The sequence below is a fragment of the Hippocampus bargibanti genome, linkage group LG13 (assembly GCF_051943395.1).
Source record: "Hippocampus bargibanti isolate YZ-2025 linkage group LG13, ASM5194339v1, whole genome shotgun sequence".
Taxonomy (NCBI): Eukaryota; Metazoa; Chordata; class Actinopteri; order Syngnathiformes; family Syngnathidae; genus Hippocampus; species Hippocampus bargibanti.
The window spans coordinates 8,840,067-8,866,451 of record NC_142746.1 but is presented as its reverse complement, the minus strand read 5'-3'; the positions used below and the strand labels follow the sequence as shown (position 1 = coordinate 8,866,451).

Here is a 26,385-nt window from a genome sequence, read left to right as displayed (position 1 = left end):
CATCAATTGTTATGATTTTTATTTATTTTTCTTAAATAAGGGTAATAAAAAAAACTTGATTCACCATTTAAAATAATCCAAAACGGACAACTCACTTTAACAGTTCAGTTTATTTCAATGGTATTTCGTGTTCATTTTGTATCAAGTTTCCAACAGCCCCTTATAAATTGCGACATGCAGAAAAACGGAAGAACAAACATCTTAAATACTGTCTATCGTCATATTTATCTGCTATCCCCAGCCCCCACGCACACAAACTCAGATGAATCACTTCCAATCAAAGCATAAAAGGTGTCCCACTATACTGAGACAGAAGTGTGTTCAACAAATATGTATATATACAAAACATTAAAAAACGTATTATGACACGTATTGTACTGCAGTTGAGTTGAACCATTTGGCAACACCCATTTTGTGTACATTTGTATTTAAATAGTTTCTATTCACATCCATGTGTAAACAAGACGATTCGTTCCAAACATGTTGAAGAACATGCGAGGGAAAAAAAAATCATGTCATGCACATTCCAGTTTTTGTATTAACCTCAAAGCAGCCAGTCCATTTTATTTATTTTCTCAGAAATATTTGGAGAAATACATTTGTCATTTCAGGGTCATCTACCATGTCCTAAAATGTAAATTATCTGACACATGCTCATTTTTTTCCTGAATTATTTTAGAAATGTACTATTACCAGATGGATTGGATTGGATTGGATTTGCCTTTATTAGTCTCACAATGGAGAAATGCTAAGTGTTCTTTTGAAAATATATTTGCTTAAGAGAGCAGTTGTTTTCCAGGCCCTTTTAATGGAAACAAACAAAAATTGTAGTTTACACAGAAGCACACACACCCCCTTCCAAAAAACACCCTTCTACAGCATGCCTAACTGAAAAAAAACCAAAATGAAACCAATCTGAATTTTGTTGTCATAAATTATTTTGAAAAGAACAAACCTAGGCCCATACCGCAAAAACTAAAAATGCCCTAACTAAGGATTATTAGGTTATCTAGTTTATTTCCCAATTAGTCAGATCAATAAAAATAACAGGAAATCTTTTAATCATTCCAAGCCCATCTAGCAACAAAACAAACATCTAATCCAGATCACCTGATTTATATTTCCCTTTTTTCTCCACAATTTTAAAAATGTATTTTCCCAAATCCTGTCAAATATTTGTTTTAATTTCATGCCCAACAAGCCTCAATAAAAACACCCTAAAACTAAATTATCTCACAGATCCTTAAATTTATTTTCGTAATTATTTTTAAAAAGACACGCCCCTGCTCCCCAAAAAGAACTTTTTGTTCCTAGCCGGTCTATCAATAAAAACATCCAAACAGTGAAATGCATTTCTAATTGTGACAATAAAAAATACCCACAATGAAGATTAATCACATAGTTACTCAAGTTTGTCTTGTCGAGCAACACAAAATGGGCAGAATCGGATCTTCGGTATTTTTGGGTAATAACCTGTGTGTGTGTGTGTGTGTGTGTGTGTGTGCGTGTGTGTGTGTGTGTGTGTGTGTGTGGATATGTTTGCTTGGCACTTCATACCCAACCGCCTAGTTGCACTGTAAAGTCAAGCATGGATGAATGTATACATACTTCTATCACATATAAAAGATAGGAAGAAAACGAAAATAAATATCATTTAAAAAAGTTGGAATTCCCTCCCGTCACCTTTCAGTCACCTCCACATCCCCAGTCATTTTTTTAACCTTTTGACTGGATAGGCAGCCTTCGCCCTTCACTTAACACTTGAACGAGGCTCTTGGTGGCGGAAAAGCGCAACGGAAATGTTCCGCTGGCGTAACACTGAGGCGTTTTTTTTTTCTTGTTTTTGCTGGACAAGGTGAAGGAAGCAATCGCCCAGAAGAACTCAGGAGGGCAGGGACACTCGAGCGAACTGGAGGGAGGTCGAGATGGGATGTACTCACACGTCCACCACCATCTTTTTGTGTATGTCCAGGCCGCCCACCACCTGCAAAGGAGACAGGGATGGAAATGAGGTCAATCAATAAAACTTTATTTCCAGTAAATAGCACTTAAAAATGCAACTTCATATTCTGTTTGAACATCCCAAATACAACGTAAAAATAGGACACGACTCCAAAATGCAAACATCCATATCCCAAAAGCATATGTATGCTCGCACACGCATAACCTGATAAAACTATATTAAAAAAAAAAAAAAAAAACAGGTTCTATGATAGATCCTATTTGGCGGACAACCTTTTCTGTTAGCCTTGGTTGTTTTGCCCCACTGCTACACACTATGATGTTCCACAAGGTTCAATATTGGGGCCGCTGCTGTTTTCATTGGATTTGCTGCCTTTGTGCTCCATCTTCAAAAATGATGGGATTTTCTTCTATTGCTCTCCGGGTGACCGTCGGGTGATGTTCCACTGAGCAAAAATTCTTTTGCAGGACACACACACACTTCGTCTGGTGGAAATTAACACTTGGATGCCACTTAACTCATTCACCGCCAGATTTGCAAAAATGTGTCCACTCCATTGCCAGGGTTTTTGTCATTGTCACTCAAATTCCGGGACCCACAAAATATTGGGGTTTAGGACTACATAAACATTCAATGCAGTGTAAGAAACCTTAGACTTTCTTCTTTCATCAGAAAAAAAAGTTAATTCCTAAATTATATGGATATGAAGGCTAGCAAACACTCATTTGACGACAGTGAGATTAAAATCTTTGCAAAAAAAAAATGATGGTTTGAAAGGCTATGAAAAGAAGCTATTTTTATAGAACAGCAAAACCTTTCACTAAATCGCCATGGTGGTGTGAGGTTTAATTTGGGTCGTGCTTACAACAGACTTCTTAGCTCGATACCACATAGGCTTAGTCATGCTGATGAGCTGATACCAGAGCGAATGGGACAATCAGGCCAGTCATAGACCATAATCAGTTAGGACAATAGAAGTAATCAGTCTGATACCTTCAAAGAAGTACAGATCATGGCTGAAGAAACCTTTTCATCTATGGTTATGGAGTTATCAGAGCTTGACATGAGGGTGGCTGTCCAAAATACAATGCAATGCATACATATTGGTTTATACAGGGCTGAAGCTGGAACAAAGCGCTAACATTGAAAAAGGGGAAAAGCTGCCTCCTTGTGGAAAGGAAAAAAAAACTTTGCAAGAGGCCATGGCCAGCGGTTTATCGGCACCCAAACAGGAACAAACAAAACCCGAACAAATTCGTCTCTACAGTACATCATATTTTCAATTCCAAAATAAAGTCGTGAATGGCAGTGAATAAGTTAATTTCTTGAATTTAAATTTCATGGTCGAATGAGCACTTGAACAGCCACAATCTAGTTCAGGTGGAGTCTTGAGAACAAGGGATACTTCACTGAGAATTCTTAGATATGTCATGTTTTACCCAGACACGTTAAAAGCTTGCATAAGCCCATGGATCCTGCTGTTTTGGTTGGCAACTTCAATATTAATGTCTACGGATTCACAATTATCTCAATAGAAATCTGAAAAGGCCCGTGACTCACCGCGCAGAACTCCTCAAATGATATCCTGCCGTCACCGTCCTTGTCGGCGTTGATGATAGTTTTGTCCACAATCTGCTGCAGCTGTGTGTCTTTCAGGTTGTTGCCCACCATCATCTTGAGCACCTGGAAAAGTTCGCCGTTGGAGATGTAGCCATCCTTGTCCATGTCATAAATCCGAAATGCAACTGCAAGTAAGAAGTCAGGCAACATTAGGTCCGTACCACTCGGAAGAGAAAATGGAAGAAATAATGTGGAAATTAACATTCGTCTGATTGCCAAGTGTCAAAACAAATCAAGAAACATAGACTTGGACTTGTATTCCAAGCAAGCAAAATACTAAAATGTAAAAAAAAAAGTTATTATGAACTCATTCACTGCTAGATGATATGCCAAAATGTGTCCACTCCAGTGTCAGGGTTTTTGTGATTGTCAATCGAATTCCAGGACCCACTGAATATTGACTTTAAGGATTACATTAGGATTCAATGCAGTCTCGGAAACCTTAGACTCTCTTCTTTCATCCAAAAAATAGGTAATTCCTAAGTTATCTGGGTCTGGAGTTAGCTGAGCTTGAAATAGGGGCGGCTGTACAAAAGGCGAACGCTGCCCCCTCGGGAGAGTAAAAACACATTGCCAGAGGTCTGACCAGCGCTTTATCGGCATCCCCACGCAAGAAAAAACAAAACCCAAACAAAGGCGCTCCACGTCATGCTTTTCAATTCTCAAATACATTCGGGAATGGCATGAAATGAGTTAATGGACAAATTCTTTGACTATTCCACGCCAATCTCATCTCACCACAACAAATGGAGATGATCTGACACTGGTAGGGTCATAATACACACTTTGATACTTTTCTTTCCCGAGAAATTACCAACCTAAAAGTTAGAAACTTACATCGAAGCTTCTGCTCCTTGTCGCCTTTGACGCTGAACTGTGACACTCCCTCAATGAACTCTGTGAGGGCAAAAGGTCAATGTCAAACTAATGCTGAGTTTACTCACTGTACGATGGGATTGCATCAAAGTCTCTACAAGTGGTTGTCAAACTGAGAGATCCCCAGCATCACAGTCATAAAGAACGAGCACATACTCAGAATACCATCTAGTCCGCACTGTAAGGCACATTTTCAATGAAAGGAATATTTTGAAACTGTTTTTATCCATGGGGCGCACCGCATTATACTGCATAGAATCGAAGCGACAAGAATGGCTGCAGTTACTTGATGAACCCACATGATGGAGCTATTGGATTGGATTTTCCTTTATTAGTCTCGCAGTGGAGAAATTTACATTTCACAGCAGAAAGGTTATGAAAGAAATGAAAGTAGAAAAGCAAAACACAGGAGCTGCTGGAAAGGCAGCTTAAGGGAATGCAATATGAATACAGTACAATGCAATACTTTACTTTATATAGCTCTTTGACAACTTTGTAAGATAGTGCTTGATAGACGATTTTAAATATGACGCCTGAGAAATCAGAATATTGATCCATATAACCGACGCATCAAATTTTAAGGTGCGCAGTCGGCTTTCGGGAATACGGAATGCTTTTAGGTGCACCTTATAGTGCGAAAATGACAGTGGAAATCACCTTTAAAGTCTACTTCTCCATTGCCGTCCGTGTCGAAGATGTCGATGACCCTTTGCACGAGAGGGTTCTGCTGTAACTCAGGCAGAGACATGAACTCCTCCACGCTGAGCGAGCCCGAGTTGTCAAGATCCAGCTTTTTGAAACGCTTCCCCAGACGCTTGATCTCATCCGGGTCGACTGCAATGGGAAAACACGAAAGGTCAGACACTTTTGCGCTAATTTGATGGATTTTTTTGCCCAACCCATCTCCAGTGTTTATTTGACATGAAGTTAACTTGGGGGAAGGTGGTTGGTGGGCTGCTACACTGGAAGGAAAGTCGGAAATCTTCTTCAAGCCAAGACGCTGCCACTTGCAACTAGGTCAAGGACATGACTTGAGGCATGAAGATGGCACACTGTCTTCTGGTGTGATTTTATTATTTATTTGAAGTCTAACGGCACATGTAGTCCGATTTCAGGGGGGAACAAACTGCTAGTTCTAGTCAGCACTTGAAGAAATCATACCCCAAAAAGTAATGAATTGGGATTGTAGAAAACTTGAGCTTTTATTGTCGTACATCAATTGTGATAATTGTCTCTATTGCTTCTCCTAATATGAGTCAGCGCTTGAGCTTTCCAGACTTCATACCAAAGAAATGTCTCAATGAGATGAAGAAGAAAGATGATGACAAGTCACATCATACTAAGAGCTGTTAGATTGCATTTCGAAAACGACTTCCGACTTAGTTTTAGGCAAGCTGGAAACTGGTGAGGCCACTATTGCCCCACATGCTCTTTATAGTTTAAAAAAACTGAACCCCATCCCACATCCTTTGCCACACCTGATAAAGTTCAAATCAAGAAATCATTAAAACTCCCATAAAAAGGAGGGAAGACGTCTCTGTTGATTTTTTTACTTGCAAGGAGATTACACAAGACGGAAGACAGTACAGCGTTCACACCTATTCTAAACAATCTTTCAACCCCTTTTTCTTTTATTACAGTGACTTGCCTTGGTAGATAGTTCTCGTTAGCAGGAAATTCTTTTGTTCTAATCAAAGTTTCAACTAGGTCACTCTGGCATCCAAATGAAGATTAGCTGGGTCCCAAAAGAAACATTCATCTCCACTTCTCTCCTTCAACCTTTCCTGAGTAGTAACATCTTCACGGCACACATTAATAACTTCACACCGACATTGAATGGATACTTAGTCGAATCATTAAGTGGGACCGTGAAATATGAAGAAGAAAGATGAATGTGTGACTACATGTATGATTATGTGTATGAGCATTTTTATTATAAGCATAAGCATTCTTCATTGCAAGCATAATCAATGTATCATAAGCAAATACATGCGGATCAAACCTCTAAAGATGGAGGACACTGATTTGCTGTGGCGACCCCTTGAAGGGAAAAGCCGAAAGGAAAAGAAGTTAAGCAAATGTATAACTAAAAATAATAAACCGAATAACACCTGCTGGTGTGAAATGTAAATTTCTCCACTACAAGACTAATAAAGGCAAATCCAATCCAATCCAACACCCCAGCGGTGACTCAACTCAACTGTATGCATACCTGTCAAATGGCTGTATTTCGCTGTATTCTCTGTGATTTTTGCACATTTTTAGATGTGTATGCCATACAAGAAAGTTTATACAGGAAATGAAAAAATTGTTAAATATAATTTTGATATATTTTAGATTCCGTTTTCGTCATTAAATATAGCAATAATGTATGTATAACAAATATAGCTACTTGTCAAGTTTTCAAGTCAACCACCGAGAAAACAAGTCTTGAGGAGAAACAAAATTACGAGAAGACAAGTTCCGGTTAAGTGGAATTTTATTTTGAAATCAGTTAAATCTTAAAAATCTGTTACCGTTTTTTTTCGCCATATCATTCATATTTTTTGTGAAGAAATACATAAATCCCCTTGGAAACCAGCTAGTCAAAAGTGTTGCGATTGACAACTGTTAAAAAAAAGTATTACAATATTTGTTTCACCACATCATCATACTTTATGAATAGTGTGACGAATAGTAAGGTCAGTGTCTCGCAGGCTGACGGGTACAGTATGTGTATGTATAGAGCACTTGCAAACAGCCGCAGGGAATTTGCCCCAGGTTATCCCTTTTATAACAAACATGTCCAGGCAAAGATCCTTCAGACATGCGGACACTGCATTCAGGCTCTTAGTTAAGTTTTTTTTAAAGTTTTAATAAAGTGAATAGTTCTTGCCATCCTCACTAGCAAATAAAATGCATGTAACCATTGCTTCCACTAAAGTGCAACCACGTTGTTAGGTTTATTGTTTTTAGTTGTCATATATTTACTGATGATACATTGATTATGCTTGCATTGAAGAATGTTTATGCTTGTAATAAAAATTATTATACATGTAATCATACATTCACCTTTCTTCTTCGTCTTTCACGTTCCAACTTAATCATTCAACTAACTATACATTCAATGTTGGTGTGAAGTTATTAATGTGTGCTGTGAAGATGGTACTACTCAGGAAGGACTGAAGGAGATGAATGTTTCTGTTGGAACCCAGCTAATCTTCATTTGGATGTCAGAGTGACCCATCTGAAACTTTGATTAGAATAAAATAATTTTCTGCTAACGAGAAACTATCTACCAAGGCCACTCATTGATGTGAATAAAAGCGATGAGAATAAGAAGATTGTTTAGAATAAGTGAGAAATGTGTACTCTGTCTTGTCTATTCTCCTTGCAAATAAAAAAATCAACAAAGAGATGTCTTCACTCCTTTTTGCGTGAGTTTCAATTATTTCTTGATTTGAACTCTACCACGGGTGTCAGGTAATTGGAATGTCACATGCTGCTATTGCGCATGTTTTAGCACTCGCCCACCGCGTCCTCTGCGCTAAATGTGCCAGTGACACTGATACAATCCCGCGGCCAAACTCCGATCTACGATATTGTTTAGGCAATTGGGTTAGAGATATGAAAAACACAGTGCAAGTATTTTCTCAATAACCTGTTGTAAATGTATATTTCAATGGTTGCAGCACTTACAATGTGTGCACATTTCCAGAGGGTAGCTGGCTTCATTTCCCTGAGGAGAGAAGAAATAAGCACTTAATGATATTCACGTGAGATACTCAAAAGTACCGGTAGTCTCTTTTATGTGAAAATCTGCATATTCCCCTCCTTTCTGTCCCAACAGAGCAAAATAATGCTTCACACATTCACAATTCAGGTATACAGATAGTTAAAAACAGGAACAAAAATGTTTCTTTTTACTAGGGGATATCCTCTCCTCCCATTTTTTACATTACATCAAGAGAATAAAATATTAATATTCAATTGTAGCCCCCTAAAAAATAGGCAATTTTTGTTCACAGTTTGTGACTTTTAACAAATGTTTTAAGAGAAACTTATCGTTAAATGTTCTAATGTTCAGCTGGTAATTCATTTACAGCATTTGTTGTTGTATCTTCTGATTAATCCGTGAGCAGGTAATTATTTTGCCAAACATCAGAATGGCCGTTGTCTTTTAAAAAATCATCCTAAGAATGGCTTACTTACAGGCGTCCCAACGTATAACTTTTTGCGTTATCGGTGGTCGCTTGGTCATTTTTTTTTGCTTTGTTTTGCAAGACAAAATTAAGCCAAAAATAAAAAGACCGAACTGACACAAGTACAGTCATGCCTTTAAATATGGACTCAAAGCACTATAGGTGGTGATGCAATTTGAGACACTTCTTGAATGGGACAAACATGCAACTACAAAATGAAAAAGAAAAACACTTGCAAATAGCTCCCGGACACCAACACTTGCAACCAGAGGCTCTGATGTCACTCAGTAGGTCGCGCCCCTTAAAGGACAACCAATGTCACTTTTTTGTTTCTTAACTGATATCAGAAAAACGTTTTATAGCATCTAAAACACCCAAAACACGCAGTATGATATTTTTATTCAAATGCAAAACACCAATAAAAATGACTTAAAGTGTCCAAAATCTGCAAACAATTGAGCTGCGAATTGGGCATTTTCAGAAAGTCCCGCCCCGAGTTTGTGACGTCACACCAAGACGTCTTGCATTTCTCGAGAATCAAAACAATGGCTTCAGATTCGGAGAATATGCTTTCTTGTTACACATCCAGTTATGAATATGATTCAAATAGTTCTGAAGAGGAAAGCATACATGTTTGCAATTGATTAAAGAAGTCCTTCCGTGTCATTTTGAGGCATCTGGACTGCAATGTAGCGTCCCAGAAAAGAGGCAGAAAATGGCGACCAAGCTCCCTGTGAGGAATTAATCAGCCCGTTTCCAGAGGCTGATAAATTCCTTATATGGAGCTTGGTCGCCCTCTTCTGGCTCTTTTTGGTGCAACATGACGTTTTCAGACCAAACAAGCACAGCAAAATGCATTGACGTGATGGAAGGACTGCTACAATGTGTCCTTTTTTTCGGTCAGGGGCGTTCCTTCAGTGACGTCACGTACGGACTTGTTCACCAACTCAAAAACAACACTTCCGGAATATTCAGCGCAAGTCTTAAAATGTAAAATATAGTTATATGCGGTGGAATCTTTGTAAAATACGTCCAGTAGAAGTCATTTGAAGCCATTTTACAAATTATGGACACAACTTGTCCGGAGACGTCGGTTATCCTTTAAAGGCTCACATCATCACATTCATAAGAGTACATGTAGTAATTACATTTTACATGTACATTTTCTAAAAGGTTCTATCAAAAAAAGTAGTGGGATTCTTTTGCAGCTCAAAGTGTTCAATTGTATTTCAATTCGATGACTTGCAAAAAAGAACAAAAATCTGCAAAGAATCAAATTAAATGTGGAGATGACATGCATTGAACTGGAGTGATTTACGGAACCAGAAATTGAGTGCCTGTCCAGCAGCCTTCACCACTACCCCCTTCCTAATATTATTCCCCATGGCACAATAAATTTTCAAAATCAAGCCATAAAGTCCCCATTTTTCCTCTTCCCATATTGCAATTGCCCAATTGCAAAACAGCTGTGAATAATGACATATGATGACACAATCGCACCAGACTAACCTACTCCCCATTGTTCGTTTGTTGGATTCCAAAAATAGATGATTTGCGCTGTGCCAAAAACAAATTTACCTGAGGCTGGATTTGCGCTATGTGGTTAAAGTGACACTGTTTTTTGTTGTTATTTTTTGTTCTCACTTGTTCCAAATGGGATATTCGTAATGGCAGAAAAGAGGCAAAACAAAAAGACATTAAATTACATTTCTTCAGATGGGAATCAGGTCTCTTCCAAATGTGGATGAAAATCTGTTTCACATCAGATATTTGTCAGCATACCTTCCAAAAGCACTGACTGTCACTATATCTAAACACACAACATCAAGATTTACACATTGTATATTTTAATACGAGGCAGACTTTCTTTACTTAACATCACCAGTGCTAATGCTAGCAGTCAACGGGAAGTTCCATGACGTGCTAATACAAAATTAGCATTGACTTCTTCACAAAAAAATGTTTTAATTTATTGTTCTTTATTGATATTGTTTTCATATGCTACTATTTTACAGGTTACAAATGTATTTTTTCTAGTTTGATTTAAAGTTGACCTAGCTGTTGAATTAACATTACATTTTAAAATTGGTGAATAAATCTTGATTTGAATAGCAAACAAAATCATCACAACCCCCCAAACCAAAGAAATGTCCAGCCCTAATTGAACATTCAATATGGTGTAAAAGTATTATACTTCAGTTGTATAGAGCATTGAATATCGTTTAAATATGCAACATCATAGATGTATGAAACTTGAGGTCAGACGATTTTGTGTGTTTCATTAATGTAAACATATCAGATACGTACTCTTCAGAGAAATGAGAAACTGTGTCTTGAGTTGGCTATTTTATGAATAGTCTGTTTAAAAAACTGAAGCCTTCAAAATAAAAGCACAGCACCGTAACAACAGGTCCACAGCACACTATCAACACCTATCAGATGACCAATACAACACTTACAGGGGCAACTTTACAGGATCCCTCTTGCGAAACTGCTCATCCCAGCAACATTAGATGACAGCATTGTCATCAAATGGTGAGTATCGATGAAAAGGTTTCTTGAGATTGGATTGATTGGATAATGTATGTGTTATTGAAGTGTGCCTGAAAAAAAAAAAATGTAGAAGAGCTGCTAAATTGGGATTGCCGACTGGACCCTGCAATGTAAATCCAGAAAGAGGTTGTGGTATTTTCAGCGCAGCAAACTACACTGGGGAATTAGCCATGAGATTAGAGCATTAAAAGACAGTCGCTAGCCAACAACCTTATTGATCACTCAAGAGAGGCAAGGGGCGCCGAGGCTCAGAATTAAGGTCTTTGGATCTCAGTGCAACAAATCCAAGTCCACCCGAGTGATTCTTAACTAATTCAACAAGCAACCCAGGTGGGATACAGTATATTCACATGCTCATTTTCATATCAGCCAGACAACCACTGCACTCCACTTAAAGGACAACCGACACCATTTTTTTCTTTCCTAACTGACATCAGAAAAACGTTTTATAGCATCTAAAATACCAAAAACATGCAGGCTAATATTTTTAGTCAAATGTAAAACACCAATAAAAATGACTTAAAGTGTCCCAAAACTACTTGACCTCAGAAATGGCAAGTTTCAGAAGGTCCCGCCGCCCTGTTCGTGACGTCACGCCAGGACGTCTTGCCTTGCTCGAGAATCAAAACAATGGCTTCAGATTCGCAGAAGATGGTTTCTTGTTACTCATCCAATTATGAATATGATTCAAATAGTTCTGAAGAGGAATGCATAAATGTTTGCGATCGATTAAAGAAGTCCTTCCGTATCATTTTGAGGCGTCTGGACTCCAATTTGGCGCCCAGAAAATGCACAAGATGGCGCCCCAGCTCCATTGGAAATGGGCTGATTTGTCTGCTGAGAATTTGTGTCAACTAGTATGAAATAGTAGTCTTGGCGCAACACACAACGATTCACCATCGCGTTATTTATGTTTCTTCTAATTTCGCCATCAACACGGAACAACGCGATGTTTTCAGACCAAACAAAGTACCCAAAATGCATTGTGTGTCGCTTTCTCTGTCAGGGCATGATGTCACGTCAGGAATCGTCACCAACTCGAAAACAAGACTTCCTGAACATTCAGCCCGAGTCTGAAAACGTAAAATATGGCTATATGCGGTGGAATCTTTGTAAAATATGCTCAGCAGAAGTCATTTGAAGTGATTTTACAAATTATGGACACAACTTGTCCGGGGCGTCGGTTGTCCTTTAAGGCAAAATTGCTTCAAAATGGATGCAGAAGAGACGGCATTGTGGAGCCTTATCCGTCATGGATGCTTCATTAACAATCAATACACCTGAACATGACACTCATTTTGCATATGTAAGAGCCTTGCTGGCAACTCAAATAAGTGTGCCTAATTATAGATCTGCAAAGGGGGGTGGGTGCGAGGTTGGTCCCGCATGAAGCGGCATATTCTATGGTAGCAAGCCCCCCCCCCCCCCCCCCCCCCCCCGCCCCCACACATATATAATATCACTGCTTCATATAACACATTAAAAGATAAGCCCTTTGTACAATACCAGGGTTGTTGTTCTGTGTGAACAACACAGATCGGAAGGGGGGGCTGGTTATAAAGTCCAACTGGTCATTAATTTTCTGCTTTCAAAGGCAGAGCACCACCGGTGCCAAAATATATTTCACAAAACCAGGCTCACGGGTGTGAATTTCAACCCCATGCTTCCTGCTCCCGTCATTGTCCGCCGTGGACAGTGGTACCTCGACATGATGGGTTTTTCAAGATATGAGCGGTTTGTCAGCTGATTTCTTGTCTTGAAATGTAAGCAAAATTTTGAGCGTTGAATACTCAGATAGTGCCAGCGAACTTAGCAACATGCAGAAGTTCGACAGTTAGTCAACAATTTTTCAAAAAGGAAGCCACGGTCATGCTTCAAGCTATTAACATTCCTCTATTTCGTGTCAAAGTTAACATAAAAGTAACATTTTTTTTGTCGTTTCATGTTGTCGACAAGCCTCTTCAACCAAAATTAATTTACCGTATTTTCCGATGTATAAGGCACATCGTCCCAGCAACATTTGATGACACCATTGTCATCAAATGGTGAGTATCGATGAAAAGGTCTCTTGAGCTTTCATCTGTACTTCTTTGAAGGTGTCCGACGTGTGCCTTATATGTGAAATAATATTGAACCACAACAGGTCTCGCAACTACTCTCAGCAGCCACCGACTCCATTTCCCCCTGGAGAAGAAGTAGTGTGTAACCCCATACTTTACTTTCGTGCCTTATAATGTGGTGCGCCTTATATTTGGAAAACTTTGATATCTGTATATATTATATTTGGAAAATCTTTTTGATTCATTGAAGGTGCGCCTTATAGGCTGTTGCGCCTTATACTTCGGTGCGCTTTATACACCGAAAAATACATTCTCTGCGCCTCCTCCTCAAAGTGTCAACTGGGAGAGGGATTTACTCCCCGCCCACATACTCTACATAGCCAATCGTAAGCGAGCTCGGCGCCTCCTTCCCGGAGTGTCAACTGGGAAGAGGGATTTCCGCCCCGCCTACATAGTCTACGCAGCCAATCGTAAGCGAGCTCAGCGGATCGGGCCTTAACTCATTGGCAGCGCTTAAGCATTGGTCAGACTTGGTGTCCGTCGCGTAAACATCTAGCCCGTGAAACCTCCAATGTATTTGTGCATGTGTGTGAAGCACAGGATGCAGCCAATCGCAAGCAAGCTCGGCCGGAAAAAGGCGCGTAATTCAAAATTTAACTTAGAGCATCTCTGTCCAAACATTTTTCAACATACTGTGCCCGCAAAAATGTTCATATGTATCGTAACTGCGTAACTCGAATGTTCGTAAATTGGGGAGCATCTGTATACTGTTTCTCTCATGAAAAAAATCAGATGTGTTTGACAGTGGACCGAACAGCGCTATAGAAAATGGAGAAGCTTCCACTACCCACAACCACTGATGCTGTGAACCGGTGCCAACACCACTGCAGTGATGCACTGAAGACTGAGTGGGCTGCGTGGATGTGGAAATGAAGCTCTAATCTCTCGTTCCATATTAGCTACAGTAGCGCTTGATTGCACTGCAACAGAGTATGAGCTGCTTATTGTTGTTGACAGGCTATGAACTGCCCTATACTATACTGTAGGTTGAGTTGAAGGACTATGCTAAAATTACACACCGAACCAAACTGTTGCTGTAACCAATCAGACTTCGAAGTAGCAACCGCTCACCAGCGCCTTCTTGCAGGTGCCGGTCAACGTCAGAGTTTTCGCTAACTATGATTGGCTAGTCATATGATGAGCTTGTCACTAGCCAATCATCGTAGAACTAGCCACTGGTGATAAGAGCATAGTGGCCAGAGCTAGCACACTTTATCAGTAGCAAGCTCAAGAAGCAAATAAATTTTGTTGATTTAATCACAGTTTTGTCAACCCACAATGGCTGAAGGAAAAAAAATATTCTATTGCAGATGTACTGTTAAAGCCATTTTCAAGATGATCTTTTCAAGAAAAGTTGGACATCATTAAGAAAGTTCGATCTAGAAAAAAATAGCAAATAATGGAATTTTATGAGATTATTATTGTTGCTTCGCCATCTTTTGCCAATCATTTTGTCTGTGGTGTGAAAGAGTGAGGTTTTCCTCCATCCGTTTTTGTTTTCGAGCATTTTAAAAAGATCCAATAAACCACCAAGGCGGCCTCATGGGCTCTGGAGCCGCAGGTTGCCGACCACTGACCCAGATAATCGCACAGATATTCATGTTTTTTGTTATTGAAGACAATTACGAGTACTGCAGTGGTAGTTCATAACGTGTCTTGCTAATAATTCCTCAACTAATATGAAATTACAATGTTGCAACTGTAAACACTGCTTCAAAAAAAGGCAAACATAAAATGGGACATCGTGCACAAAAAGACACGACGTTCTTGTTTACAGGCTCGATTTTGCGTCACGAAAACTAATGGACAAGAAAACGTTCAGAGGGGAGGAAAGATATAACCAAACCACTAACAGGGGATCAAGAAACGCGAATGTGGGCCACAGGCTGCTGCCCCCCCCCTCGCCCCCCCGCATCGCACTTCCAGGCCAGGGATCAGACGAGGAACCATAAAAGTCGCGAGAAAGGGGGAGTCCTCCACAGGGAGGGTGTGATGATATCGACTTGAAAAGCCTAATGAGAGGTAAATGTCGTATTTAGTCGACGATTAAAAAGCGGGAGACAAATGGGGCCGCCCTACCATGGTGGTTGGTGCTCGGTTGAGAAAAGCCCAGTCGATATGAGGAAGACCGTTGAGGCAGGGTTCCAATCGCTGCCAAACTGCGTCCACTCAGCGGGGGAAGAGCTGATCACGCCTGGGCCTTTTTACAGCCAGCTTCGTGGATTTTGCATTTGCTCTCCTCAGTCAAAAGCAAAGCAGAATAGAGGGCGGGGGCGCACAGTGACGACACAATTCTGAAGTCGCGAGAAGTGCAGCTTACCAGCGGCCATTTTACATTGCCATATGAAAAAAAAAAAAAAAACGTGCCCACGCTTAATACTACTTAATGTGTTTTGATTACACGTTACGTTCTGTCTCCTCTGCGAAAATGCCCCAAGGACTGACGTGCAGACGTGCCACCAAATCTTCGAGAAGCCCTATAATTCATCCATAAGATCGTGACTTTCCTCTTCTAGTGTTCTACTTAATGATTATTTTTCATCATATTGTAATAACGATTCACATATTCATGTTCTGATCCATTTTATCCTAGCAAGCGTTGCAGGTACTTGTCTTCAGGCAAGAGGTGGAGGACACCCTAAAACGGTTTGCAGGCCAATTGAGACGAACAACCATCTGGGCTCCCACTCACACCGAGGGACAATTTAGGCTGTTCAATCAGCCTTTTGCATGTTTTGGAATGTAGGCGGGAACCGCAGTATCCAGAGAAAATCAACACGGACACAGGGAGAACATGCAAACTCCACAGGCAAAAGCCAGGATTGAACTGAAAGCCTCTGTACTGTCAGGGCAACCCGTGAATCACTGGCCCACTGGGCCGCCCTTGTTGTAATCATCACCAATTAAATGGGAGCAAAGTCTTAAGACTGGGAAAAATGAAAAAAAAAAAAAAAAAAAAAAAAATGAAAACATAAACCATATACAGTAGTCACAGGATAACATCCTCTGATTGATCGATGCAAACGATAATGTTCGTTCTTTGCATGGCTCTTATTACAATATTTAGGATCCAGGTGTGAAACACGCTGTAAACAGGGTTTTCGGCGAAAATACAACACAGGCTTTTTTTCTGCCAATGGCATCGTAAAATGGCTGCCCTGTGGCTTCAAAAGGAAAGGGGTGGAGCGACCTACGACGCATGTTTATAAAAATGTGATCGTGAGCTCTGAAAAGACCACTACAGTACTGTACTTGTGCGACATTGAATAGACCTGGGATATCGGCCATAAAACGCCCATTCTTATTGCAGCGGTGAATTGTGGTGCTCATGCCGTTACCGACGGGTTTCTTCCGTAAGTTCCCGTTTATTTTTATTTTTGCATGAAATCGGGGAATATGAATGACTTCGCATTTGGTGTATAACGTGTCAAAGGGTTGCCTCGGTGACAAATGAGTTTTGGTCATAAGTATCCAAACAATGTTTGAAAGCGATGAAAAGGTTTCAAGCCTAGAAATGTTGTTTTTTGTTTCTTTGTTTGTTTGTTTGTTTTTTATTTCTTTCATCCAAACCACTTCTTCTTCTTCTTTTCCTTTCGGCCTCTCCCCTCACGGGGTCGCCACAGCGAATCAGCAACCTCCATCTTCAGAGGTATGATATGCATGTTTGTTTAGGCCAAGTTTTGACCTGACACAACCCTCTGTATTTATCCGGGCTTGGAACCGGCACAAGAAGACTTATGTCCCTTTGTGGCTACAAAACAAGCAACTCGCTCAGTAAAAGGCTCCCAAACACAAAATGGTCATCAGCACAACAACAATCAAAAAAGCAAAACTATACTCACCATTTGAGGACAATGCTCTGATTATTATTATTATTATTATTATTATTATTATTATTATTATTATTATTATTATTATTATTATTATTATTATTATTATTATTATTCCTGAGGTTAACAATTGATGTGCAAAGACAAATTGCTGGTTTGACAATTTGCTATTTTTAGCCCTCATCGCCAATTGGCCCTGATTTTTTTCAATGGTCATCATGCCGACTAGCGTTTGAAATCCATTCGCATCCATGATATACGTTTAAAACGTGACCACTGCCGGGCATGAATTTGTTACATCGCTTTTATTTTGAAGGTGGCCCACGCCGCTCGCTCGTCGCTCGCTTGTCGCTCGTCGCTCGCTGCAGACTACCGTAATGCACTGTGTTGTCAATCGAAGTGGCGGCTCATTTGACTTCGATTTTGCGAGTGGAGGCTGGCTTGACCGCAGTAAATGAGCGGGGTTGCCACTTGCCAGTTGTGTGTTGGAACCGCGGTTGAAAAAAAAATGACCGGGTTGTTTTCTTCTATATTGATCTAAACAGCACCACTCTGCCCCTTAGTGGACAATACTTTAATTGCACCTCATTAAAAACATGAATTCGTTTGTGCATTTTTTCCACTTTTAAAATCTTGCGGGCCTGATTAAACCTCCTTGGGGGCCGGTTCCGGCCCGCAGGCCGTATGTTTGACTTAGGGTCATTTCGGGTAACAACAATAAATCAACACCATGCTGGAACCAGTGATTTGGTGGTTAGGTTCCCTGCTCTGCAAACAATTACTGTATTTTCTGGGGGGAAATGCATTAATTTGTCATGATATGGTTGGCGACCAACGGGGGGCGCTGTCGGCCCTGCCTTCACCTGCACAGGTGCTGGTCGTCCCGATCAGTGGCGGACTGCCACGTTCGGATTGGCGACCAACGGGTAGCGACGTCAGCCCTGCCTGCAGCCTCGCAGGTGCTGGTCGTTTTGATCAGTGACACTTAAAAGGACTCCCGGCACGACCATCCGGTGTCGGTTCATATTTTGTTGCATGCCTTGTCTGCAATTGCATGCATTGTATGCTGTGCATGTGTTTGTTTAACCTTGGCGGACTTTTACACTTGGTTTTCTTTTGATACTTTGTAATTTTTTCTGTTCAGATGATTTTGATGTTTTACATTTTGTTTCTGCTGACTTTAATACAATTTGTCAAACCCATCCTCCTGCTCCCTCCTGCCTGCTTTTTGGTATCCGCACCCGCCATCACCACCTTGCAAAACGTGATATAATTAAAGTTATCAACTTCAACAAGTGCTAGACAAATATGATGAAACAGTGCAACTTTCAAGTGGCATGGCTGGAAAAGCTGGAGTTGTGTGATTGGGTCAGAAAAGTTGCTTGGGATAATATGTCAGCCAACTGCCGATTGTGTATGAAGGACATCTCCTTGAGAAGTTTAGATGTTTCCGTGCTGAATATTAATGCTCAACGATCAAAGAATATGAAAGGTATGTTACATCGTCCATTTTTAGGCCCTGTTTTAATGGTAACATATATGTATAAGTACAGTGAGACATCAACTTAATTGCGAACGCCTTATAATACGAACCTTTCATCATATGAACGTCACATTTATGAAAATTAAGCCTTATAATACGTACTATTTTCATAATACACACCCACCACGGCCGGTCCATCAAGCACACGACCTTCGGATCTGGCGAAAGTGATCTTCGGCAGAAGCACGACCGAACAGCACGGCGCTACTTTCCATACCCCTTACAATAGTCACGCTAAATTGTCACGTGCGAGTTGACAGCTCGGGCGTGGCCTACGTTCGCGACACTTCATTTCATTGTCGTTCTGCAATTTCATTTCATTTCAACGAGTCACTGTCACCTCACCAGTGACATGATTACGACGAAAGTGCTTCGCTACGTCTTGTGCTCCAAATGTTTGCTTGTGCTCCAAGAGTTTGCTTTGCACGAGGTGATTGTTAGACGCGAGTGTGCCATTTTATTCGCCCCGCCCGCCTTCTTTTGTCGCGTTTTATTCCGCGTCCGTGGAATCATCGGACTCGCGCCTTTTGTTGTCATAAAATCTCTGTCTCTGTCAATCAAATGTTTAGTTACAAATCAAATCAAATGTTTAGTTACATGAATACCCTCATGTAAATCAATGAAATAAATGTTGAACCATGCGCTCTCCTTACAGGAAGAAGACGCAAGCCACTCATTGCTGTAGCGCTGCTCCTTCTGCTCGTTCTGCTCTTTTGTGCTTGTTTGTCCAGAATCTCCAGATGCTGCAATCCCAAAAATCAATGGAATCCACTTAAATTGCTGCAATGTCTTCAGGGGAGTATTCCCATGGGATATACTGCCCCCACGCAGCCAAATTGTGCACAGAGGGAATAAAATAAAGGCTCCAAATGGAGAAATTCTCAATTTAGAGCAGCAAAATAATGAAAGGGAGACGTAGAAGAACAAAACGTACATTAATTATGAAAAGTAAATATAATCGCATTAAAAATGGCTGAGGGCAGGGGTCAGTCCAGGTTTTAGGTCTATCTTTACAATAGCAATCAAATTCATTCAATCATATAGGCACGAGCATGACGAACAAACTTTGTACTGTACTGTGATATTGATATCAAGCAAGTTATTGAACAACGCAAGTGTTTTTGGTTTTTTTTCTATCGGGATGAGAAAGGAAGCTTACTGTGAAGTGTTTGAAAAATAATTAGTTTCTAAAATTGTATATGTATTTGGTGAGGCGTGGCAATGCTGAAAAAAGTGCAATTAAGGGGCTTTTTTAGCTTAACTTTACGACAGTATTTTCTACACGGTGCCTTGAAGGGGGGAGCGTCTTACAGTAAACACGGTGCACTTTATTTAACTTTCTTAACTCTGTTCTGGCATTTAATCGTTTCATATATTTACAAAAGGGCGAACATCACAAATACACAAAATAGAAATGTAGTGATTTGACAATACATCCACCTTGTTCATACTCTATTTTCAATTTTATCATTTACTCATGTACTTTTTGGCATTTGACTCAGCATGATTCCGATTTGATCTTGGTTTCACTCCCTGGCACTTTCTACTAACTTTGTGTCTGCTTTATTTCCTGTATATGATACTTTCCATTTTAAGATATTTGTTGCAGCTTCAGCTGTTATTAGAACACTGTATATGTGTATTGCATTGTATTGATATAATTTACAATTGAAATTCACGACATGGTGTGTTAATCTCCCCAACCAGCGTTTGCTTGTGCACTCTAAAAATTGCACTGCATACAGGTGGATGAATTCTGTTCTGTGTTTCATCCATTGACATGAAGTTAGTCCGTCATTAGGGGAAAGGTTGTCTGTTAAATCGCAAACGGGCCTTACAAGGCCTCAGTTCAATGTTAAGTGGCTTATGAAGGAAAGCTTTGCAGAAAGTCAAACGCCGCACACACACACAAAACACACACACGCACACGCACACACACGTTCAGGTTAAGATCATTATTTATGCAGCATCCTTTATTTTTTTTTTTATGATTGCATACTGGTAGTTCCATGATCACATACCACAAAAGTAAAGAATTTACATTTCAATGCAAAGGATTCTATTTTGCCAAAAACACAACACGTTTTTTTAAAGGATGTAAAGATTTCACACGCCTGACAATGTATCTTTAAAGTATCAGTGAAAGAGGTAGAACGGGTAAATAAAAAAAAGCATCTCACCAGCAAGTGTCAAATAATGAAACAAAAACTGTCCAATAAAGCATAAAAAACTGGACACTTGACACTTGTACTGTAAATGTGGGTTGATGCAATACAGCTACACATATCAATGTCTGTCTTGATACATGCACTATGTACACTTGTACAGTTTTTTTATGAAACGCTTTTGCACATTTACAGTATACAGTTGACATTTTTATTTTACTATTTTTAGAATATCTTGTTTTCTATCCTTTTACACCCGCCCCCACCACAACATCCCCTTCCAAATTTCCCCATTGTGGGACGAATAAAGGTTTTCTGATTCTGATTTTCTGAGTCTGATGCTGTACATGGTTTAAAGGAGGAGTGTGTTGAACATTTTGTTTCAACACAAACATGTCTCACAAATTCACTGGTGTTTTTTTAAACTCAAGCACCATTAAAAAAATAAATACAAACATGGCGCACAAATCCACACATGATTGCCAAACTGACAATGTCACATAGATACAATAACATAGAAACATAATATACTCTAGGTGGTTCAATGAAACATGAGTTTGATGTTCAAATTATTTCAGATTATTCTTAATTTCAACGTTTTTTTTTTTTTTTTTGTTAATTGAGAAGTAAATTCTATATTTTGAAGATTTCCTGATCTGAAATCAATGCTTTCCATTGGAGACTGACAATAAAATGTTTTGTTCAAACTGATACACACAACGTCTAAACAAAATTACTTTTGAAAATAGCGAGACCTATCAAAGCAGAGGTCTGGCACTGCCACCTCTGTCCATTAGCGATATACAGTATATAGGGCCAGAGCTACCAGCACAACTTTAGTTCACTGACGGAGCTTTTCGGATGAGGAATGAAACGTCCGACACCTTCAAAGAAGTACAGATAACACCGGAAGAACCCTTTTCATTGATTTTGAAAATACAGTAATTTGATTCCAAGAAAAAAAGTACATCACAGAGCATGCTTTGCAATGGATAAAGACAATGTCAAGGTAAACATAATGATAATAATGGAACACAGTTGATCCAATGTTGAGCATGTCGCTCCTAATAATACAGTTATTCTTTTTAATTCATAAAAAATGGTACATTAGAAAATATTTTTAACCTGCCAAAAAAAGTAGTGATAATCAGTCATTGTTCAAAACATCACACGCACATGGGTTGTCGTATAACGAGTGTGTCTGTGTACATAAGCGTTGAATCTCTTTCTGTCAAACGAAGGTCTCTTTGTTGACCCACATGAGCGTGCGCGTGTCGTTGGGTTTGCACTCGTACTCGATGCTGTTGAAGCTGTTGCCCCATTGGCAGTGATCCCGCTTGTTGTAGTTGTAGTATTTCACCTGCCACACCGTCTCAAACATGCCCGCCTCGCTGAACTGTGATACACAAACACAGATGCTTTAAATGTCCTTGTTTGTCCTTGAAATTGGCTTTTGACCCATCCAGGGTGTATCCACACCTCTTGCCTGTGCAACTGCAACATTATTGAGACCTCACAAATCATGCCTCTTGCCTCGAAAAGGTAGATGTTCTGCCAGTGCGTTATTACTGTATTTATGTCATTTATTCGAAGGAAGGGGTCATAAACTATATTTTAATGGATGTAACAGTCAAGATAAAATGATGAAGAAATAATACACAAGTGAGGTAAAGTTGATGTGTACCTGTATGCTGATCTGAAGGGGCTGCCTCTCTCCGCTCTTTGTGTGCGCCACACCCTCGGTGTCATATAAACCGGTGTAAACCACCGACTGAGGGTCTTTGGACTGCCGCTCCAGGGCGAAGGTGACACCGCCCAAGCTCATCGACCTGTCAAGCCAAGAAAAAGTTCATTTGAACACTGGCTGATCTGATGCGTCACGCACCAGATCATATATATATTGTAACTGGGTAGGATTGTGACCACAAATGGTTATTTGTCTGTATGTTCTCTGATTGGTTGGTAACCAGTTCACACTGTTGTTCGCTCAGAATTGGTAACATTGTTATCTTGCGCGAATCTGTCGAACCAACCTAGCACTGCTTGCAATTTCATTTTCACACGATAGTGTTTTGGCTGCACCGGAATTTACACCAGCAGTTGATTATGATATGCTCATTTGGATTTTTTTTTTCTGCCACGTCAAGTGATTAATGGCACAGCTGTGCCCCAAATTCCGCTTGACAGTTGCAACATGCCCTGATTGTGACCTACTTCTACACAAACTGGCACGTGAGCAATTTAAATAGATTTATCCTTACATAATCAGCAGGCATAGCTATTATTTATTACAATACAGCTCTTATCACATCACTACGAAGACCACAAAAAAATAATGAGAAAATAAGAAACCGTAATGTATTCCTCAATGGTCCATCGTAAAATCACACCCAATTTCAGGTTTGTATTAGCAATACCAGTTCGTGTGACCGCTTCGCTTGATATATTACGCCAATCCTATTTTTTTAATTATTTCCAATACAGTACAGTATTACATACGTCGATTTTATCGGCTAATTGTACGGCTTCATGATGAATTGGAAGAATTACTATTTTCCATAAACGCATCATTCAAAATACAGTACAGTAGTGCCGAACAAATTGATGGTGGATCAGCAATCAGAAGAATTGTGACAATGAACGCAACTCGCAGATTTGTGTGCATTTTCTATATTTATCATTTTGTGATAAAACGTCATTGTTATCGTTTGATCAATAAATACAAAAATGATGAGCCCAAAATAATAAATCCTAAAATATAAACTGAAATAGAGGTCTACCTACGTGGCTTCGACTGCTCCAGGTTTAATCACCACCTCGATTTTGTACTTGGAGCCGGTGAGCAGTTTGATGGTTCGTGTTTGTCCGAACCGGGCACCGTCAGATTTGAAGTAGACGGCGGTATTGTTGGGGAGCATCTTCAGCGAAATCCCGATTTTGACGATCTGGGGAACGTCGGCCATTTCCATTTACGCGTCCAAAAAATCCGGGATGAAAGCATGTGTGTCAAACCGTGCCAGTTGTCCCTAGAAATTGGTTCACGCGCAAAATAGGAAGTGTTGCGCACGCATTTTGGACTGGCGCTTTAATCCCAATCCAATGTGCAGAAAAGGTCTAATGATAATCTCTCTCTCTCTCTCTCTCTCTCTCTCTCTCTCTCTCTCTCTCTCTCTCTCTCTCTCTCTCTCTCTCTCTCTCTCTCTCTCTCTCTCTCCCCCTTTTCATTTTCCCCTCCCCAATTGATTCCCAAAAAAAGAGATCGAGATAGGTTTTACATATGTAATACAAATAATGAGACACAAGATGTCAGTGTTGGGTCATAAACGTGATTGTTTACCTTTGTCGGTCAGAATAAACGCACGAAACGTCATTTTAAACCACTACTGCTAGGTAGATGAGCGCTGAAGTAAGGTTAAGGTTAAGGAGAAATTGGCCCGACAATTTCATTAAATGGATCATTTTTATTTGAACTCGGTGACGAAAAAAACGACTTTGTATCAGACACGTTTATTGCGTTTAATGGTCATTATATCAACTTTTCATGAGGAAGTCAGCAACTGCAAAGTCGGAAGTGGCTCACCATTTGGGGGACAATTTGAAACAGATAAGGTAAAAAAAAAACGAACTAAGCTTTAGTGGTCAACAACCACAACTATTCACTATACACAATGGTTCATAATTATTCTGATATTAATTAAGTATTTGGGGAGTGGGTCAACAGGTCAAATAATTAGGACGTCAGCACACCTGGTGTTAACTAACACGGATGTGGGTGAGTTTGTATTGATACAGTTATGAAAAAGAACAAAACGTATCTTTTCTAGTGTAGAAATAAAATAATAATTACCTTTCCGACCAAGTGTCACTTTATTGAAGCGAGGTGGAGTTTGTAAATTGTTCTGTGGTGTTTCATAAACGACTCTGTAGTTTACGATGGCCAGTTTAATTAATTTAATATAAATCCCACCAACATGCAAAAGTATAATTTTAGCATAAATTGATACGGTTTATATTGTAAAATGTGAACATTTTATAATGTTACCATATGTCAAATGTCAGTTTTATTGCAATATAATATATCAGATATTCTCAGTTCATTTTATTAGTTATTTCGGGTGTGGCGCAAGTAGTGATGAGATATGTCATCAATGCTGGGAGTAACCAAATACAAGTAAGCCGTTATTGTACTTGAGTTGAATACAGCAGTTTGTTGATGATGATGATTTACTTTTACTTTCCAAATCTATCTGTCTATACTTTGCGCTTATTCGCATTCAACTTCTACGGATGACTGAAGTCGTTTTTCCCATTGGGCTAAACCACATGTGTCAAAGCCAAGGCCCAGGGGCCAAATCCGGCCCGCCACATGTTTTTTTTCCCGCCCGCGACTTGTGAAATTCCATTAAGCTTGCTAAAATCCGAACCAACATTTCATATTTTTTTATGTAAACCACAATAACAGTCATTATTCTTGAGTTCAGATTTGAAAACTAGTTATTCGTTAATTTGTTGTGTGCTCTATATGTAATATATGGAGGGGATTAAACATTCTAATGACTTCCCCAAATTCATAACAGCCCTCGAGAGGAAACCATAACATAACAATGTGGCCCGCGGCAATAAAATGACTTTTACACCCCAGGGCTAAACTATCTAAAATAAATGGATGTTGTATCCCAGTAAAAAAATATTTATTTTCTAATACACCCATGTACCTTTTTATAGAGGTAAATTAGTTTGATCACTACTTAATTATTTTTAAATAATCTGGACTTCTGGTTCAGATGAAAGAATACTTTTGCCACTTTGGGGGGCTGTTGAGAAAGAAGGCGAGTGGGAGGGAGAGAGTCCCTCAACCGACCCACCCTCCACCCCTTCCCCACAAATGTCTCCATGGATCCACTTCTTCACAAGCGCACTCTTTCACCGTCTTGCACACAAGTCTTTGGACCGGACATCCACTATACAACTAAATATGACGATTGTACATGAGTCCATTTGAAAAAAGTCAAACAAAAAAAATAAAATACCCGGACACCCCCAAGCAGAGGAGCCACCGTCCGCCTGTGAATGTCCGCCGGTCTCCCACCACCCTTCACCCCCGCGCCGGTGATGCCATGCCGCAGGGTCACGGTGGCGACGACAGAGGAGGTGGTTGTGGTGCCGGTGTTGTTGGTTCCGGAATCTGGCTCAAGACTTCCCCAGGACGCTTGGCACGGGATCTCCCCCGGAGGGATGTGGAGTTCGGCCAGAGGACGATGAACCACGCGGTTCGGACCGGAGCCGTGGACGGGCTGGGGCCGCCCGTAGCGGCCGACCGAAGGAAGCAGGGCGCACGGCTTAGCCTGCTGGGCAAGCCGTTGGCGTACAGCGCGCAGGGCGGCAGGAGGAACGCGCGCTACCGCTGGCTTCAGAACTACCTGTACAACGTCTTGGAGAGACCCCGGGAGTGGGCGTTCGTCTACCACGCTTTTGTGTGAGTACATTTTGATTACCGAGAACAACAGTGCACTGATTTGCTGATCACTGTTAAC

General features: G+C 40.2%; 3 protein-coding genes across 9 annotated transcripts in view; 1 reads left to right on the top strand and 2 right to left on the bottom strand.

Moving 5' to 3' along the window:
* Window positions 1-91: 91 nt before the first annotated feature.
* On the bottom strand, window positions 92-15,576 carry LOC148889237 (calcineurin subunit B type 1). The gene is made up of 6 exons (XM_089012316.1): window positions 15,393-15,576; window positions 8,138-8,177; window positions 5,117-5,293; window positions 4,421-4,480; window positions 3,524-3,708; window positions 92-1,984 (listed from the first exon to the last, which is right to left on the bottom strand). Exons 1-6 carry the CDS (start codon window positions 15,393-15,395, stop codon window positions 1,937-1,939), a joined length of 513 nt encoding a protein of 170 aa, XP_088868442.1. The 5' UTR covers window positions 15,396-15,576; the 3' UTR covers window positions 92-1,936.
* A 1,097-nt stretch (window positions 15,577-16,673) lies between these two features.
* cnrip1b (cannabinoid receptor interacting protein 1b) lies at window positions 16,674-23,976 on the bottom strand. Its single transcript, XM_089011625.1, has 3 exons — window positions 23,636-23,976; window positions 22,536-22,680; window positions 16,674-22,247 (listed from the first exon to the last, which is right to left on the bottom strand). Exons 1-3 carry the CDS (start codon window positions 23,818-23,820, stop codon window positions 22,083-22,085), a joined length of 495 nt encoding a protein of 164 aa, XP_088867751.1. The 5' UTR covers window positions 23,821-23,976; the 3' UTR covers window positions 16,674-22,082.
* Window positions 23,977-25,707: 1,731 nt separating this feature from the next.
* The window catches only part of kcnq5a (potassium voltage-gated channel, KQT-like subfamily, member 5a), a 61,486-nt gene continuing 60,808 nt past the window's right edge, over window positions 25,708-26,385 (top strand). For 6 of the 7 annotated variants that reach the window (XM_089011622.1, XM_089011617.1, XM_089011621.1 and 3 more), the window contains exon 1: window positions 25,708-26,327. In XM_089011622.1, coding sequence (XP_088867748.1) covers window positions 25,840-26,327 — 488 coding nt within the window. In that variant the 5' untranslated portion in view covers window positions 25,708-25,839. The remainder of the gene's footprint in view (window positions 26,328-26,385) is intronic. The other variant, XM_089011623.1, reaches the window with a different exon arrangement.

Bases quoted from the DNA above. Each gene is read 5' to 3' on its own strand.
- LOC148889237 (XM_089012316.1), bottom strand. The intron at 5,294-8,137 runs GTAAGTGCTGCA...TTCCCATTGCAG, and splicing joins TCTGGAAATGTGCACACATT to TCGACCCGGATGAGATCAAG. The intron at 1,985-3,523 runs GTGAGTCACGGG...TCTCCTTTGCAG, and splicing joins CATTTGAGGAGTTCTGCGCG to GTGGTGGGCGGCCTGGACAT.
- cnrip1b (XM_089011625.1), bottom strand. From the start codon at position 23,820: ATGGAAATGGCCGACGTTCCCCAGATCGTCAAAATCGGGATTTCGCTG. The intron at 22,681-23,635 runs GTAGGTAGACCT...TTGGCTTGACAG, and splicing joins CCTGGAGCAGTCGAAGCCAC to GTCGATGAGCTTGGGCGGTG. The intron at 22,248-22,535 runs GTACACATCAAC...TGTGTATCACAG, and splicing joins CCCTTCAGATCAGCATACAG to TTCAGCGAGGCGGGCATGTT.